The sequence below is a fragment of the Prinia subflava genome, chromosome 1 (genome assembly GCF_021018805.1).
Source record: "Prinia subflava isolate CZ2003 ecotype Zambia chromosome 1, Cam_Psub_1.2, whole genome shotgun sequence".
NCBI classification, from domain to species: Eukaryota; Metazoa; Chordata; class Aves; order Passeriformes; family Cisticolidae; genus Prinia; species Prinia subflava.
Genome location: NC_086247.1, coordinates 134,018,905 through 134,036,159, shown reverse-complemented (window position 1 = coordinate 134,036,159; position 17,255 = coordinate 134,018,905). Strand labels below are relative to the sequence as shown.

Below are 17,255 nucleotides of genomic sequence, written 5' to 3'. Positions count from 1 at the left end.
TGGGGAAAGGTGTTCCATTTCTCAGGAGGTGTGATTCCTGTCTTAAAGTACGCAGAATGTTAAACTGGCCCCTGAAGCAAACCCTGCTACTGTGTACAATGGAAGAAGAGCTGAGAAAGGTCTAGGCAGCACATTGTCAAATGAAATCACAACAAAAAAGAAATGTATTTTCAAAAAGTACTTCAGTGATTTTATGTCTCTGCTCCGAAGAATTACACAATGCACTGCAAGACAGCCATTTATTATACATGCTTGGGTTTAAAAAGGGGCAACTCTGCATGTTAAAAGAATCATTACTGAAACAAAACCCAATGGCAAGCTCTTCTGCAGAAAAATAGAGGTATTTGCAGAATACTAGAATAGTGCAAGGCTGTAGGAAATGGCATAATTAAAAAAATCAGATGGAATGTAAAATTAAATGAGCCTCTTCAATTTTTTTACAATTTTATTTGGTAAACAAATAATACTTAATGCACAGATGCAGGTATCATAACAGGTTTTACATGAATGAAAAGATGATATCATAAACTGTGAAGCCGAAAACTTGAAATGAGCAGTGTTTCAGAGGTTGGACTCAATGATCTCAAAGGTCTTTTCCAATCTAGTTAATTCTGTGATTCTGTGATTCCCATCATAATCTAAATATCACTGAAGTAACACATAGGGGAAAACAATTTAAAGTAATGAGTAATGATTTTTCCTGTGTGTAAAAAGGAGAATTTCTACACTAAGCTAAATAAAGTAATTTTCACATAGTAAATAGCTGTCAGACTTTCCCCATAACACCTCTGGAGCCAGCTTTTCAGCCATGCCCACTTATATGAAAAACACATATACACTCCTGAGACTAAACATCTGTGTAACACTTTGGAAGGAATTTTGAAAGGTGTGTGTGTGTATTTATATAAATCCATGAACTGTGTACTTGAGAAGAAGGGAACCTGTTGTCTGGGTAGGAAAACAAAGCTAGGGTAAGATTTCACTGATTTATAGCCTGCTTTTTTGGTAGTTGGATCACATGGGTTATTTGGTCAGACTACATGTCTGAATGTGTGTCTTTTTCTTGAATATCCACAGTTGCTTCTGATCCACTCATTATGGCTGAAACATGTGGCAGGTTTTGTCTTTTCCTCCTCAAGCAGAAATAAATTACACTTCCAGCTATAGAAAGGGCTAGAAGAACGAACAGCCAAATTATGCCAGCAGAAAGTGCTTTGTCCATTTTCTCTTCTGTAAAGATATACAATGGAATAATCTTTTGAGGTTAAATGATTTCAGAATCTAGTAATAAATGAGACTTCTATAACGAGGAAGCAAAAAAATTCAATGTGCATGTAGATTTTCGGTTCAACATGTGCATTGGGGTTTTTTTTGTGAACACCAAACAAAATATAATTAAATATGATTAAATATGATTAAATGTAATTACATTTACAAAATATACAAAATATACAAAATATAATTAAATCTGATCAAAGCCCAATATTAAAAATATAAACATAAAAACAAATCAATATTTACTTCAGGATAACCTCTATATGCTATATTGAGATAAGAGTAAAAGTTTATGGACTTTTTATCTTTAAACACTCTCAAAACAAATAACGAGAAACTATGCAATTATATTTCTGTTTTATTTTAACATGCTCTTATTATTCTACTTAAAAGGAAGTATGCTTACCTGTATTTTCTGTTGACATCTCTTTGTTTTCAGGAGCTTTTGAAAGGAAAAAAAAATTATTCTGAATGCTTAAAAAAAAAGAAAAAAAGAGGCATTTCAAAGTTCCTACATACCACTGTTACTGAATTCCCCCTAAATTCATGTGTCAGTGACAGTCACTCTCCCAGAGAGATGGAGCTAAGCATGTGTAAAACTCTAGTGGGATGATTGGGTATTTCGTACTAAGAGCATCCGACTTCCTCAGTCGTGATACCCAAAACAACATGCAGAGACAGAGTTCTGTTATTTCCAAAAGGGTTTTCAAATATGTTTTTTGCTGAGAAACTCCCCACAGGACCCTTAGTCATTCTTAGGTGTTTCCTGAAAGCAGGTCTTGCATGTTAGGAGTGCATCAGGAGCATTTTGCTTGAGCTGAAGAGTCTTTGCTATTGTTGTAGCCCCTTCTGTCAGAGATAACCATTCCATGTGGATGTGCTTCCTATGGTAATTGCTCTTCCTGAACTTAGCAGGTAATATAAAGTTGAACAGAAATATGAAGTTTAACCAAACAAAATATCCATGTTCTGCACCGCTTTGATTTAATCTCAGTTGGTAATCAAACTTATGCATTTTCTTACAAATGATAATTTTTCGAAGGAGATACTACCAGTGTTTTATTAAAAATGATTCTATCATACTGTAGATAAAGAGTGCCACAAGAATGTTTGTCATAGTATTCCTGTAATCCATCAGATCAGTGATCAATATGGAAAGGAATCACCAATTCCAGCATTTCTACAAGACAGTTTGCCCTGCATTCATGAGAACAAGATTTTGTTTGAGAATACTTTCAGCTGAAATTAAACGAAGTGTTGCTTTTTGTGCCTAAACTCAGGGGTCTGAAGTATTTATGATGGCTGCACAGGGCTGATGGTAGTTCTGGAGGATTTAGGGGAGATGCAGCTTTCTGAGAAGGCAGTCGGAACCCCTGTGGGGCTTGTCAGTATTTAGGCTTCCACATCCTGCCATGAGAGTCAATTGGTTTTGCACACTAACATAGAGTATTTTACATTTCTGTGTTGTACAATGAAAATACGTTACTAGACATTATTAACCTTAACATATTAGAAATACTACTTACTTTTAACTTTTTTACAGATATATCCTTTTTTGAAAGAACAGAGGTTGGTGTTCCAGAAGCCAGTCAATGCACATAGCTCTCCACAGTCTTTAAGCCTTTTGTTTGATGGTTCTCCCACTTCCCAGTAGACAAAATCCATTGCAGATTTGTCTGTCCATACCCACTGTTCTAATATTAAAAATTAATATATGTGTATAAAACACATGGGTTTAGACAAATAGAATGAGTTGTAATGGGGAAAACAAAAATTTAGAACATGAATTGCTAATGAAATGTTTCAATTATAATTTTAAGCATATTTAAGCATACTTTGAAATAAACTTTGTGTAACTTATATATATATATATATATATATATATATATATGTACTTTCAAGTGTACAAAGTTGATTTCTTTTGAACATAACATTTAATTTCATTTGATAGGATAACATATGATGAAAGATATTACCTCTGTTATCTTTCTTTAGCCCTACCCAAAAGTTCAATGATTTTCCATGGAGTATCTTAATGGTTTCTGACAGAAAGTTTGTTTCACTATAGTCTCTTACGGATACCAAATCAGCACCTGAAAATATATTAAGGAACACATCACAGTGGCTCATTTTCTTAGAGCTCAAATCAATGAAGACATAAAAAATATGGAAAAATACATAAAACACACCAACTCTTCTATATTATTCAGTTGACTTGTTGTGGGCATTATATCATTGAATGTTGGTTTTTTTGGGGTTTTTTGGGTTTTTTTTGAGCATGAGTGTGTGTTGTATGGATGTAAATCTGCACAAAGATATGGATTTTCTGAAATTTTCTGGATTTTTTTTAGTCTTTGGTATTTTTGAGAAGAATAATTTTTCCTGCAATACTTTTTGGCCAAAGATCTGGCCAAATCCCAGATTATAGTGCAACTAAGCTGAAACATATGATGTACCACCATGCCTGTTGCCACTACAGCTCTGTCCCTCATCAGTGGCTGTGCAGCAGTTTCGGCAGTGCCTGATGATAACAGGTTAGGTAGGATGTGTCAGCAGATGGAGGTTGCAGTCCAAAAGATGTCCAGAAGTTGATTTATAATTGCCATATGCCTTGGCATTGCAAATACACAAATCTGTGTTGGGAACACAAGGAAATGACCACCTTCCTGGCCTGGCCAGTGGGTAGCAGGCAGGCAAAAGTGTAGGAATTTAGAACATGGAGCAGTGTCCAATTGTAACATTTTATCCTGGTTATTAGTGGAATGTTTACTTTTTGTAGTAATTATGTGATTTATCTTTCTACAAAACCACTCCAGAAATTCTGTTGTCATACAGCTGTAGAGCAAAATGCCTTTGCAAAGCTAATTTTTCTGTTTACTCAGTTAGGTCAAGGTTTTCAGATTTATGAGGAAGTGCCTTTAGAAATTTATAGGATGTTTCCTATTCTTACTCACGCTGAAAAATGGTGCATCACACCAATTCTCAGAAATTGGTGGAGCAAAGTGTCTTCCCTTCCCTGATGGAGGTACTGCTCTTCTTTCCATGGAGGCAGCATGGGGCTGTTCCAGAGCAGGAACTGCCTGGCTGGGTGTGTTTTACTGGTTCATGAAAGATAAACAGCTCCTCCATGCCATTTGTTTTCCAAACACTGAGATGCACTTAATGAACTGTGCCCTGGAACTAACACAACTGTGCTATCACTTTATGTCTCCCAGAATGAGCTGCATGTGGAGTCCCTTTTGCTTGGGGAAGGGAAAGCAAATCCTGCAGGCCTGTGCCTTTGTGGGTCTGTAGAAGTGTTTATTTCCCTACCAAATTACTTTTTGCCATAAAACTAGTAGGAATTTAATTTTTTTGAGGTACTCATATTTCACCTAATATTTGAGATATGAGATGTTGCTGTCTCTGACAAAGGCTACATTTATTGTGCAAAAGCATGCTCAGAAAAGCAATCAAAAAAAGCATTAAATGTGAAGTTTTAAAGTAATTTGAAGTTTGCTTAGCAATATTATCCATTATTTTACATGTTTAATTACATTATTAGTATTTTAAGAATAAACACTCACCTAATCGGGCACATTCATCATGAGCTTGAGACCAGCTTCTTTTCTTGGAGGCCTCAAAGTAATAGCAGTGGCCAGAGAAAGGTATCCAAGATTTGTGTCCTCTTGATTCAGGGCATTTTCCAGGAAGTTGTGGCAGTTCAGTAGGGGCCATTACTGATAAGACATGAGGTAGTTGGAGTCCAGCTATTTTATATAACTTGTTTTTCCCATTATACTAGTATGATAAAACTAAACAGCTATGTTAGGTTTGTAATCTTAGATGAAATGAAGCCTGTTCTAAGAAGAGCTTGAATATGATTCTGACTTTCTGTTTGAGACAATATTTTCCTTCATATCTATTTATCAGTGTGATTTGACAGTATCAAAACCTTATAAAACCTTACAGTAAAAACTGAGATTGTGAATGAAAGTGTTGATATAACTAAGCATAGCTTGCAGGATTTTTTATTAAACTGCATCCTGAATACATTCCATAGGGACTGATGTAACAGAAAGATTTTGGATGGGTAGATAAATGCAGATGGAATGTAAATTATATATTCTGCCTAATTACCTTTTCTTCCTGTAAGTCTTCTGCAGTCTGTTTCTTTCCCTGATAAGGAATACTCAGCTCTCAAATGAGATTTCCCGAATCATAAAGTGGAAAGAGATGGTATATATGAATTCTGAGGATTTTTGTCAAATTAAAACAGAACATAATTTGGCATGTAATTTAAAATTTGCTAATGATTCAAGATCTTCCATATACTTGAAAATTTCAAGAATAAAGCTAAATTTTGAAATCATATTTATACTTATTTCCGTATAAATTATACAAGTTTGTGCTTGGAAGGCTTTCCAAGGGGTTATTTACTTCATCTTTTTCTTCACAGGTGACATGAAGCTGATATATTGTTTTCAACAGATATTAGTCCTGTCTGTAGTGATGGAGATTCACTGATCTGTCCAGACTATTTAATTAATGACTTCTGTACTGATAAAATTAGAACGTTTTCCTTGCTGTATTTAAGTCTGCTACCCTTTTTCAACTCATAGCAGATACACATAAAAATTAAATTCCATCCTGTAAGGCTCACTTTTTAATATTTAGTATTGATAATACAGTTTCTTATTGTCTTTGGTTTCTTAGTCTTTTGTCCAACTCCAATCTTTTCTTTAAATGATTGTTACCTGGTCATCTGAAAACCCTAGTTGACTGAGAAGCTTTTCAAACTTTGGTACCCCAAACTGGATACAGAATTTCATATAATGCCTAATAAAAACAGATCTTACAGCAAGTGAATGACTTTTCGTAATAGAATGAATCATTTAAAAAAGTGAATATTCAATCCTATGGTTCTTAGGCTTTTGGTAATTACTATGAATCAATTAACTTTTGGAAAGAATTCATGTTAATATTTAGAAATAGTTAGGTAATCCTGTCTTCCTGCGTACTGATGTATCAACAAAGTATTTTTCCAGGGACTTATTGCACTATCCAACCTCTAGTCAAGATGCACGTATGGAGTTACTCACCATCTGATTTTTTACAGATAGAAAAGAATTTTTCCTCACAAGAAGCTGTCTTCCAGGTGCCATCAGTGTCTAGGTAGACACATGCCAATGTCTGCTTTGGTTCTCCACTGGCCCACTTGCTGTAAGCTAATCTCCACCTGTCGATCCATTGATACTTGCCATTGGTCTGGAAGCAAAATCTGTATGATAATTTCTCATTTGCTTACAGTGACATAGCTACTATACAGGATCCTCAAGAGGAGTCTCATGTAGCCAGTTAGAATCATCTGCTTACTAGTTCCCCTTCTTAGCTTGTAAATGCTACAGAACCAAAATGTAGTGTCTGTCATCCACAAATGTGAACATCTCCAAAAATATCTAACATTAATTCACAGCATTTTTCCAGGCATTGGGAAATGGAAGGGAAAAAAAGAAAGGGGGCATGAGAGAAGACATAAAACTAGGAGTCAGATAAGATATGTTGGTATGACTGATGGAGAATGTCTGATGGAGAATGGAGTATGTGTGGGAGTGTTCTTAAGCAGCTCTGGTCACCATTGCTTTTGTTGTAGTTATCGTGACTGTGATTCGTGATGAAGAGTGTAGCATGTCAAAACACACCTACCATCCAACTGTTCACCCTCTCCTGTCATACAACTGATGTAGACATCTCAGAAACAGAAAGGATTATTTTTCTGTAATATTCTAGCTTCTAATGGGAGCAATTGTGCCAATTGCATTTTCAAATTAAAAAAATACAGCCATTGTTCAATATGTACCATATGATACAGCCTCCATATTCCTTTCACTAATATTTACCCCAGTTTCTGTTCACAGCTGTAGTTTGGTATTGCTACCATAAATAAGATCACTCTAGTAAATGTGTGAGCTTAAACACACACATAAAAATCGTTTCTTCTCAGGTGTCAGGTGTGTGAGCTCTGATACCTTGTCACTGATCACTGAGCTACATAAACACATGGCAGGAGGGCAGGATGTATACTGTGCCTGGAATCACTTTCAGATTAAAATCAACTGTAAATGTAGGAAATTTTACAATTTATATCCAAGATACTTTAAACTACTCCAAACAACACACTATGCTGTTGTACACTGGTTTTACAAGGAACATTTTCTTGTGCTAAAAGAAATCTCCACTGTATGAGTCTTATTTGAATATTTTCAGTGCAAATGGCTGTTACATTGATGTAACATGCTGTTTTCAGAACTACAGTGGCAGAAATCCCATTGGACAACAAGATAAGAGCATAAAGTAAAACCAGGTCTTGTGTCAGCCTGACTGCTTGTATGCAAAGTATTTGTTCTTACCATGTTGCTGTTAAGACCAATCCACAGAGGCTCTCCATATTCCTTGGCAAGTAGGAACAGCAGTGCCTGGCTATATGGGTCTAAGATGCTGACAAGTTCTGAGGCATTGTTATTGCAGTTTTGGTGTGCTTCCTCCCAATTCATTTTGGAACGGGTGACAGAATAGCTAACCCCACTAGAATGGTCAAAAGCAAAGTCCAGCACTGTTGCTGGTGATTTAAAAAGTTCAGGAACTGTAGGAAAAAGGAAAAAAAATGCCCCAAGAGCAGTTAAATCTGGAGTCATACATTTGATTTGAGCAATTGAGTAATCTTCATTATTTACAAGCCTAGTATAAAATTACTAATGGAATGGAACATCTTCTTCTTAGTTGTTTATAATTAAATATAACATCAAAACAACAATTCTAATAGAAGAAATGTATTTTCAACCTCTGGCAATTGAATCAATAAATGCACAGTATTTTATATTGCAGAGGTAAATCTACCCCATCATTCAAAAATAGCACACCTGTCCTGCCTCTTTTTAAATACTTTGGAGCTTAATGACTATCAGGTTTATATGAATAAGTGTTAAACTTACTAATTTTGATACCCTATAGATCTTTATGAACATATGTAATTAAAATGGTTTTGGGCTTCATTTATTAAAATACACTTTTAAAAATAAAATAATTTTCTTTTTTCTATGTTTTCTAAACTCTGCTATGTTTTCTCAAAAACATTGCTAAGTAACACTGGGAGGCAGGATGGGCCCTTAGGTTTTACTGATCCTTTACCTAAAACCAAAGCAAAACGAAACAAAACCAAAACTAAACTGAAATAAAGTATGTTAAACAAGCAAATTTGTTTTAATTCTTATATTATAATTTTCAAGATTAACAGTACAGAACTCACCACTGTCCTTCTGGCATATATACCCTCTGTAGTTATAACATTCCTCATTATTCCATTTTCCTGTCTCATCAGCAGGACCTCTCTTGAGAGAAACACAATCAAACTGTTGGAAGTAAGGAAAAGAATATACATGCATATTAGAAGTTATAAAACAGAGTACTATCACTGAGTAGTTTCAGGTTTGGGGTTTTTTTTAGTTCTGATGTTGTAAGGTGTGTTACAACTCTAGAAATACCTTTCATTCATCCTTCTCTGCCCTTTCTGACCTCCCTTGTGGTGGTCAGCTCCCCTGCTGTACACTCTTCAACTCTTCAACTGCTTGTTCATTTAGTTATTTTCCAGGAGAAATATTTGAAAGACGTTATTATTTTCAAGAGCTTTCGTCCACGTTATCTATCCCAACTAATGAGTGACTATAAGTAAGGTTTTGAATAAGAATGAATGGAGGTCGTGCTTTGTATTTCACTTGTGAAGACAGTTATAAATAGTGCTGATTCTTGACAAAATCACCTAGATTACAGTTCTTGGCAGAGCTCTCATCAGCTCTAGTTCTTTGAATTTCTCTTTCAGCTACACAAAATCAGCTGAAATGTCAAGTTTATTACAAGCTGCAATCTCTTCTGCTAAGCTGCCATGGGGTAATTGTTGGGCCTTTGGGCCTTTGAAAAGGATTCTTTGAAGGAGAGAGCTGTTTCTTGAAGGTGAGGGAGAAAAGTAGGATGTACCTTTGACATTTTTTTCCCTGCTTGGGGTTTCCTAGTGTTATTAGAGCTGCAGTGGAACTATGGATTGTGCAGTGTCAATTATCTTTTCCTGCATGCCTTGACCGATGGCTACATGGGCAAGAGCAACATGAATTGGCTCAGATGTAGATTAAGCTGGTTGTTCAAATCCCTGGTTTCTCTAAAGGTACAGATACAAAAATGAGTGGAATGACAAATTGTGAAGGGCAAGTTTGGAAAACGAGGTATGGAAATAAATAGATGTGTGTGTGTGCAAATCAGTCTGTATTGGTATGATTATGTAGAATGCTATTTTATTTACAGCATTATGAAGTTTAATTTAAGTGCTAGAGGCAGAGAGGGTTTGATGGGCTTCAAAAGTAGTTGATATCTATCAGCCCTTAGTGATTCAATTACACATTTTAAAGGGGGAGAAGTTAAAATGCTGAACTCTTTCCTCTTGCATCCTTTCCTCTTCTCCTTCCTTCATAGACATGAAAATAATTGTGTGTTAACTTCAAAAATTCTAATGTTGCATTTATATTCTCTGAAAAATTAACAATTTACTATGAAAAAGAAAGCTTTATTCAATATATCCAATCTTTATTCAATCTGTCTATTGCTGCAATTTTGCCAAATACTTTGACAAAATTACAGCAATGCCATTTTATGCTCTGAGTTAGCTAGAATACACCGACATTGAAAGGTGTTATGTCTATTCCCAGTGTAAAAATAGATGACCAACCAATGGAGAAGGATGGGGAAATGTCTGTAGTGAAGCGAGCTACTTACTGGAAGTGATACTGTGCCTCAGATTTAGACTTGGTGTTAAACACTAAGCAATATTTACCTGTTGCCGATTTCGGCCATCTTCTGGATGCAGACTGTCATACATAATGGGTTCTATAAGTTTTGGGGAATCTTTAGCCCAGTTTGTATATGAAACAGCACTTCCATCAGACCAAACAAAGTTGAGTTCACTGAGCAGGTCATTCAAGCCAATCCAAACATCATTTGAAACATCCTTCAAATGGTAAGTGAGAAAAGCTAGGAAAACAAGCCAACAGAGGAGAAAATTAACATGTCACGAGATCAGTCAAAACATCAACTCATAAACAAATATTTAACTATTTTGTTCATTAAAGTCTTGTAAAAATATTTCAATTACATTTGATCAGAAATTTACCTGAGTTCATTTTTTCAAAGTTGTGCTAAGCCCTTGCCCATGAAAAGTCTTAAAGAGTCAAAATATTTGGGGACAATGAAGCAAGATTGGAAAGAGGAAAGAAAAAAAAAGCCTGTCTGACCACCACAATATCTAATGAGTTCACTTATTTCAGCAGTCAGGATGAGCCACTTGGCTGATGGAAATATGTGGCTATGTACAGCTGCAAATGGAATCCAGGGAACACAGGCAAGATGAAAATATGCCTTTCTCTGACATTCAACTAAATTAAGTTGCAGAATTTAGGCAGAAGTATAGAATCATATCTCATTCTATTTCTAGCAAAACCAGACCATGCATTCTGGTTTTTTTTCTCTGTGCCTAAAGCTACAAATGCCAGATCTGGATTTTTAATTTTATCCAAAATTGTGTCTATGAAGAATGTAAGACACTTTGCATGAAGCATGAGGAAGCAATCCTTAGCAGCACCAGCATGCCCCAACAGATTGTTCAGTTCTAAAAGCATTTCATGCTATGGCCATATGACCAATGTTGAGTATACAAATTATAAAAAGCATATATTTACATACTGATGCTTGCCCGCTTTGCGGGAAATGTCCACTGTATAAAGAGTAAAGACTCTCTATTACCTACGGGGCTGTTGCACTATACCTTGAACCTGTTCATTAGGTATGCTTGCCAAGTCTCCTCCAAGGCTCCTGCAAACTCTTAGTCCAGAATTCCACCAATCATAGCCAGTGCCAAAAAACTTGTAACACTAGGGAAAAATAAGTACAGACTGTTAGAGTGACACGACTAAGAATTTAGGTTTGAGTTACACTAGTTTAAGTAAAAATCATCCTAAATCAGACCACCAAAGTATTTTTTTAAAGTTAACTTGGATGTAGAGCCAAGTCAAAACCATTTACAAGTTTTAAATTTGCTCCCTGTCTTTCTGCAAGGGACTGAGAAAGTCACAGCAAAACTCAAATAGCTATTTACAAACCACAGTAGGAGTCTGATGAGAATCTAATGTTTTAACTAACGCAAAGATTTTGAGAAGCCATACACCACCACAAGTAAAAGACAAAGTGCTTACTCTGTAGGAAAAGCCCAGCCCAGGTGTGGAATTGCTGGAACTTTCTGGAAAACCTTTTTGACTTAGTGTCTGTGGTCAGAGTACTCATGTGTGTATTCAGCCTTCTTCATTGTACAGCTCTTTTATTAATGGAAGTGGAATGGAATGGAAGTATTAATATGACTCATTTCTTAAAAAGTATGTAGCCATCACATTACCAATACATATTCACCCTCAAAGATTCTGATTAATTATGAGTGTGCCTCATGTGCCCTCTCCATGTTTGCAGCTCACCCTCTGCTCGAGCCATCATGCCAGTAGCACAGTCAGAGAGAATTATCTTGCAATGTTTGTGGAAAATAATAACTTTGATGACCATAACTTGGCATAAACTCACCTGGTGTAATATCCGTGGGTGCCTTCACAACAACACTGTATGTATTAGGAAATAGAACCTTCACTTATTACACACATAAAGTTTGCCCCTTTTGGGAAGAAGCAAGCATTACACTGAATTCTGTTTGGAAAAACTTTGTCTTATTTCTGATTTGTTCCATCTCAAATTGTTGGTGGAGGATTAAAAAATATAATTTCTGTATAAGTTAACCACGGGGTTAAGTTGAGGTATGTATGGGGGGAGGAAGGTAGAGAACGTACAACTGGAACTTGACGCAGCTCGGCTTTGGAACAAGTGTCAGCCTCTGCAACCAGCTCCATGCTATTGTAATGACCGAATCAAGTGTGACTGCAACTCAGGGGATAATTGAGAAGCATTGTTTTAACCAAATCAAGTGTGGATCAGGGTAGAAGCGTAGGTATGATTTAAGATAGTAACTAAGGAATAGGATAATCAGTATCTAGGGGTGGAGGTTAGTTAACATGTGTATAATTTAAACTATAAAAATCACAAATCGACTCTGTATTTTTCGGGCACAAGATTTGGGCACTGTATGCCCCTGTGTCCCCGCGCGCAAATAAAGAACCGCATATGATCGCCTTTGTGTGGTTATATGTTTTCCTAAGCTAACAAAATGACTGATTTTGTGCTATGCCCAGTGCTTTCAGATCAATTTAGTTCTTGGATTTTTTGAAACATATATATGATGTAACAGTTTTCCCAATGTGCCTCAGGTGACCACTTCTAAAGAAAGCAATTAAAAATCTGTAAAACCACCATTTTGCGTTAATTAGCCAACAGGTTCATTTTTTAATGCAACTGCCAAAACATGTCTGAGAGATAAAAGACTTCTTGTATATCTTTAAGTACTTTCCAAGCAGTAATTTAATTGTACTTAGATGAAAGTATCATACCTTATTTTTAAATAAAATCCAATCTGCAGGACATCCTCCAGGAGCTGAAGGTAGTGCTGAAGGGAGGGTTGCGTTTATAAAACTTCTGTGCCTCTCACAGATATAGCCATTGGAAAAACCACAGCTGACATCATTCCACAAGCCTGAAATCAATTGAAGCTTAAGTACTAAGACACTGAATAATATTGAAATTTGTGGGAAAGTGAACTGGTTTCAGTGCTTTTAAGTTCAGATGCAATCTGCCTGGGAATGTGGGATAACCTGCATTAGCTCAACTCTACCTCCCATTGTCACTGTACACAAGGGCGCTTTGGTCCTGCTGTGACTGAGGGATGTGATGGCCTCCCAGTGAAACCCTCCCAAACAGCTCTGTTGCACTGAAAGATGAAAGTGTAAAGTAATGCTTTATCAGTGAAAGCACTACAGAATATGGAACTCCATATATGTTCTATTCTTTTGGTAACTATTCTCTTATTACAAAAAAAATCTAATTTTTAAAAAATAAATTATAAAACTATTATTATAAATTGAAATTCTATTATTAAGAAATATTTTCAAATAACTATTATCTAATTATAGTTATTATTTTTAAAAAATTGCTGTGGATTTGAATTGAACATTTTCTTTGTGCAGCTGAAACAGTGATCAAATTTGATCAGTGATCAAATTGCCCCTGCCTTCCGCATTAAAACCAATATCTTACGCTCCACTTTTGTGGATAATATTTCCCCTGAAGAAAACTCAGATATAACAACTGTTCTCTATAATGCATATTTCTCAAAATTTCTGGTAAAAAGTAGGTGAAAATTGACAAGAGGTTTTTAAGCAAACGTTGGAAGAACAGCAGCCATAAAATTACTTTAAAAACCATAGTTGTGTAACTCACCATCGTTTCTATTTAAAACCACACAATTTTCTTGAGCTCCTGCGAAGTTGGGCTCACCCGGTGCCCATGCTGCATAGTGCACTGGGCTTCCACTCATCCAACTGAAAAATAGTAGTGGTCGCTGAGACAATGTCCAAGAAACAGTTGATAAAAATCTTCCTTAACATACTAAAAATATTTTTTTAAAAATTACAGCTGAGTGTGTCTGTAAATTGAGTTTGCATTAGGATTCAAAGACCTTAGGTGATGAAATCCCTGCATATCAAGCCAAAGACAAAAACACATTTATTTTTAACAGATATTACTGATATATGCATGGCTTACAAAAATTCCATTTAGACCTGTGTTTGTACAATGTAGTTTAACCAAGGGAGAACACACATTTCAACATGCATTATCACTCTCTGCATCTGCACTTAACTCCTTTGCAGTGTTTCCTCCAGAAGGAACTTTGTCAGTACAACAGTCCTACACTTGCTCTTTATGGATCTTGGCGTAGCTTATTTACCTACCTGAACTGTCGATCAGCATTCTGGAATAATCCTATGAGATATGAGTTCAATTTGCCCTTTTTTAAGATCTAAACATAAAAATATATTTTAATTAGTGTTTTCTAATATTTATTAGTCATCTAATACAAAAAAAAAGGTGTAAATTTTATGCTGTGGAAGCAAAGAAATGAATGCATATACTTTAAATGGTTGCACACAAGTCACCTGAGATATCAAACAACTTATAGTTTTGCTTTATTGTTTTTATTGATACAGTCCCATTTTTGGCTGAATTACTGGTATGATCAAAGCTCTCAAAGTTCTGTTCTCAATTTAAAAAGAAAAAGTCAAAGAAGACTTGAGAAAAACATTTAGTATAAAATTTATGATACTTGCATGGTTTTATGCAGCTGTGTAGGTCTTGTGTCTCAAGCTGTCTGAGCCCTCCTCCTGCCGTATCCTTTCTCACACAATAAGAGCAGACATCTAATAGTGGGACTCAGAAAGGTGTTTGTGTGGCTACGTTGGTGTTAGCAAACCAAACACGGTTATGGCAGAGGTTTGAGGTACCATCCATGCTATTAAGTCATCAGCATTCCCCTGCTGTGCTTCAGTCATGGTGCAGGAAAACTAATCCATGAAGGATTGTTGGAATGATAGTCTAACCCGGACCAGTCTAAGCCTTTCTTTGAAAAGCTGTTCTGGGGGAACAACATTACCATTGGATAGGATTATCACAGCTACGCTGGCAGTTGCCTCACACCTGTGTGCAACACCGTATTCTAGTAGACAATATTCACACATGAGGCCACCACCCTGTCAGAAGGAGAGTTTTCTGAGGGCACTCCTACTCTGCCTCTTCATTGCTCCTTATGTATTTGCTCAGAAATCCATTCAGACTAGAATAGACAAGAAAATACCCACCCTAGTAAACACTAAATTCTTTTACATGTTTTTTTCCTAAAGTGAAGATTCATGTAGTAGAATAAATATTTTTTCATAGAATATTTAAACCTAATCCTAATAAAATTTTAGTAGTAATATTTGGTAAAAGTGGTAATAATGTGCAACAAGGATATTCTTCTTTACTTCACAAGCAGAGGATATGTACAAAGGGTATATAAGCCATATAGTGCATAACATAAAATTTCCCCTTACGTATTTCCACAAAAATTTTCTTTCACGATTGTTTGCAATAGTAACAGGATTTCCATGATTGTTCTTGCAGAATGTTCTGGCTTTCTCCATAGAGGCCTTTTCTGGGCTGAAAAAATATTGTTTGTCTCCGTTTACAATCCAGCCATCTTCTGTGACTTCATATGCTGCAACACAGAAGAGAAATCTCTGCATTCTTCCCATTTTATACACAAAGATGGAGGTGTTACACTGCACCACCCTTTAAGTAAATGGAAATAAACAGAAGCTTACTGGTAGAAGGGCCCAGAGGTTCTAGTTTCAAGGATGTCCCTGTAATGAAATGGGATTTAAAAAAGATGATGTAAAATATTTCCCAAACATTGAACCAGTATAACTGTTCAATTAGTGGAAATCATTTTAATGTCTATTAACTTTTCACATTTTACATATTCAATGCAGAATATATTTATATAGTATCTTTGCTGCAAAGTTAAAAATGGGTGTTTGGGGGATAAAAGATGTGTTACAGGCCTACATGTCTGTCTTGGTGGATTTTTTTTGTGTATCTTGAACATCTTGAATATTGCCTAAATTGGATGGCTGAAGTTAGTCTGAATGAATTCTTGTTTCTGAAAGAACAGTAAATAGAGAAAATACTCCAGTGTTGGTAGACATTGAACAATTCTTTTTGGATATTGTCTTGTATTTGAACAAGAAATTCTAATTCTAAACTGAGTTTTGCTTTTCTACTTACATTTATATTTATAATTTATATTTAAAATTTTATTTCAAATACTAAACAAAGTTTTGGGTTGTTACATATATTAATATTACAATTTTATTAATATTTATTTGTTTGTGAAACTCTTTTTCTGTGTAGCTGCATTGAAAAGAATTACATTACCACTTCTTGAAAAATAATTTCAACAAAAAATTTCCAGATCGTAGGGAGTGTGATATTGGAGAAATGTTTCTCTAAAAAAGCAAGGCCAAGAGCTATAGAAATGTGAAAGAGAAGTCACCTTTATAATCTCAATGCCATCTGAATGGGGCTTTAAACAACCTGATCAAAGGCTGGGGGTTGGAACTAGATGATCTTTAAGGTCCTTTCCAACTCATACCATTCTGTGATTCTATGATTATTTTCCTACAGGATTTTATTGCAATGTTTGTGTTGCTGTATGTGTAATTACATCTTATTAAGTGTATGAACATATGCTTGGCTTAAAAAAAAGAAATATGTTAGCTTTTAAAAATAATCTATTGTTTGATTGGATACAAGCTTAAAAAGAAAATGGAATATTTAGAAGAAAAAACCCTAATATATCTGCTCTGAAAGTATGAAGTATTCTGTCTATTTCAGCATCTTTCAGCATGCCATTATGCACTGCTAAATAATAATGGCAATTTCTTCAGGCTGTAATTTCTGCCATTCATATGCTACTACTAATTAACAGTAAACAGCTACTATTGACACTTTTGCTAATGATTTTTAGCTGCAGTGATTATGCAGGTGGGAACTCACAAAGGAACTTACCAGGAAAAATATCTTCAAAACATCTCTCTGAGATAGAGGTCTATGATTATTACTTTACAAGTATGAGAAGCTAACATTATGTGCATTGGTTAGAAAATTGTTTTGAATAATTCATCAGCACAGATTTTTTTTTTTTCTTAGAAAAGTAGCAAGTGAAACTAGTGTGAAGGAGACCAGAGAGCCACCAAAGGAACATTGCTGTTACTGTGGAAAGTAGAATACATAGCCCAACACATAGCTATAATTGATTCCTCTTTAATGACACTGAATATTTTTCCCAAGAGTAGCTGAGAAAAAAAAAAAAGTAGAGATTCTTCTACTTGTATGAGAGGAAGATGTGAACCTGTCTTACAGTATGAAGTATTTTG

At 35.5% G+C, this 17,255-nt stretch overlaps 1 protein-coding gene across 2 annotated transcripts in view; it reads right to left on the bottom strand.

Moving 5' to 3' along the window:
- Positions 1 to 427: 427 nt before the first annotated feature.
- Positions 428 to 17,255, bottom strand: part of LOC134558894 (macrophage mannose receptor 1-like) — a 35,178-nt gene continuing 18,350 nt past the window's right edge. For both annotated transcript variants that reach the window (XM_063413197.1, XM_063413208.1), the window contains exons 16-30: positions 15,642 to 15,680; positions 15,372 to 15,535; positions 14,235 to 14,302; positions 13,723 to 13,823; positions 12,837 to 12,979; positions 11,120 to 11,225; positions 10,133 to 10,329; positions 8,561 to 8,663; positions 7,665 to 7,897; positions 6,357 to 6,522; positions 4,842 to 4,994; positions 3,252 to 3,368; positions 2,802 to 2,969; positions 1,682 to 1,717; positions 428 to 1,230 (exon numbers count right to left, since the gene is read on the bottom strand). In XM_063413197.1, coding sequence (XP_063269267.1) covers positions 1,037 to 1,230; positions 1,682 to 1,717; positions 2,802 to 2,969; positions 3,252 to 3,368; positions 4,842 to 4,994; positions 6,357 to 6,522; positions 7,665 to 7,897; positions 8,561 to 8,663; positions 10,133 to 10,329; positions 11,120 to 11,225; positions 12,837 to 12,979; positions 13,723 to 13,823; positions 14,235 to 14,302; positions 15,372 to 15,535; positions 15,642 to 15,680 — 1,988 coding nt within the window. In that variant the 3' untranslated portion in view covers positions 428 to 1,036. The remainder of the gene's footprint in view (positions 1,231 to 1,681; positions 1,718 to 2,801; positions 2,970 to 3,251; positions 3,369 to 4,841; positions 4,995 to 6,356; positions 6,523 to 7,664; positions 7,898 to 8,560; positions 8,664 to 10,132; positions 10,330 to 11,119; positions 11,226 to 12,836; positions 12,980 to 13,722; positions 13,824 to 14,234; positions 14,303 to 15,371; positions 15,536 to 15,641; positions 15,681 to 17,255) is intronic.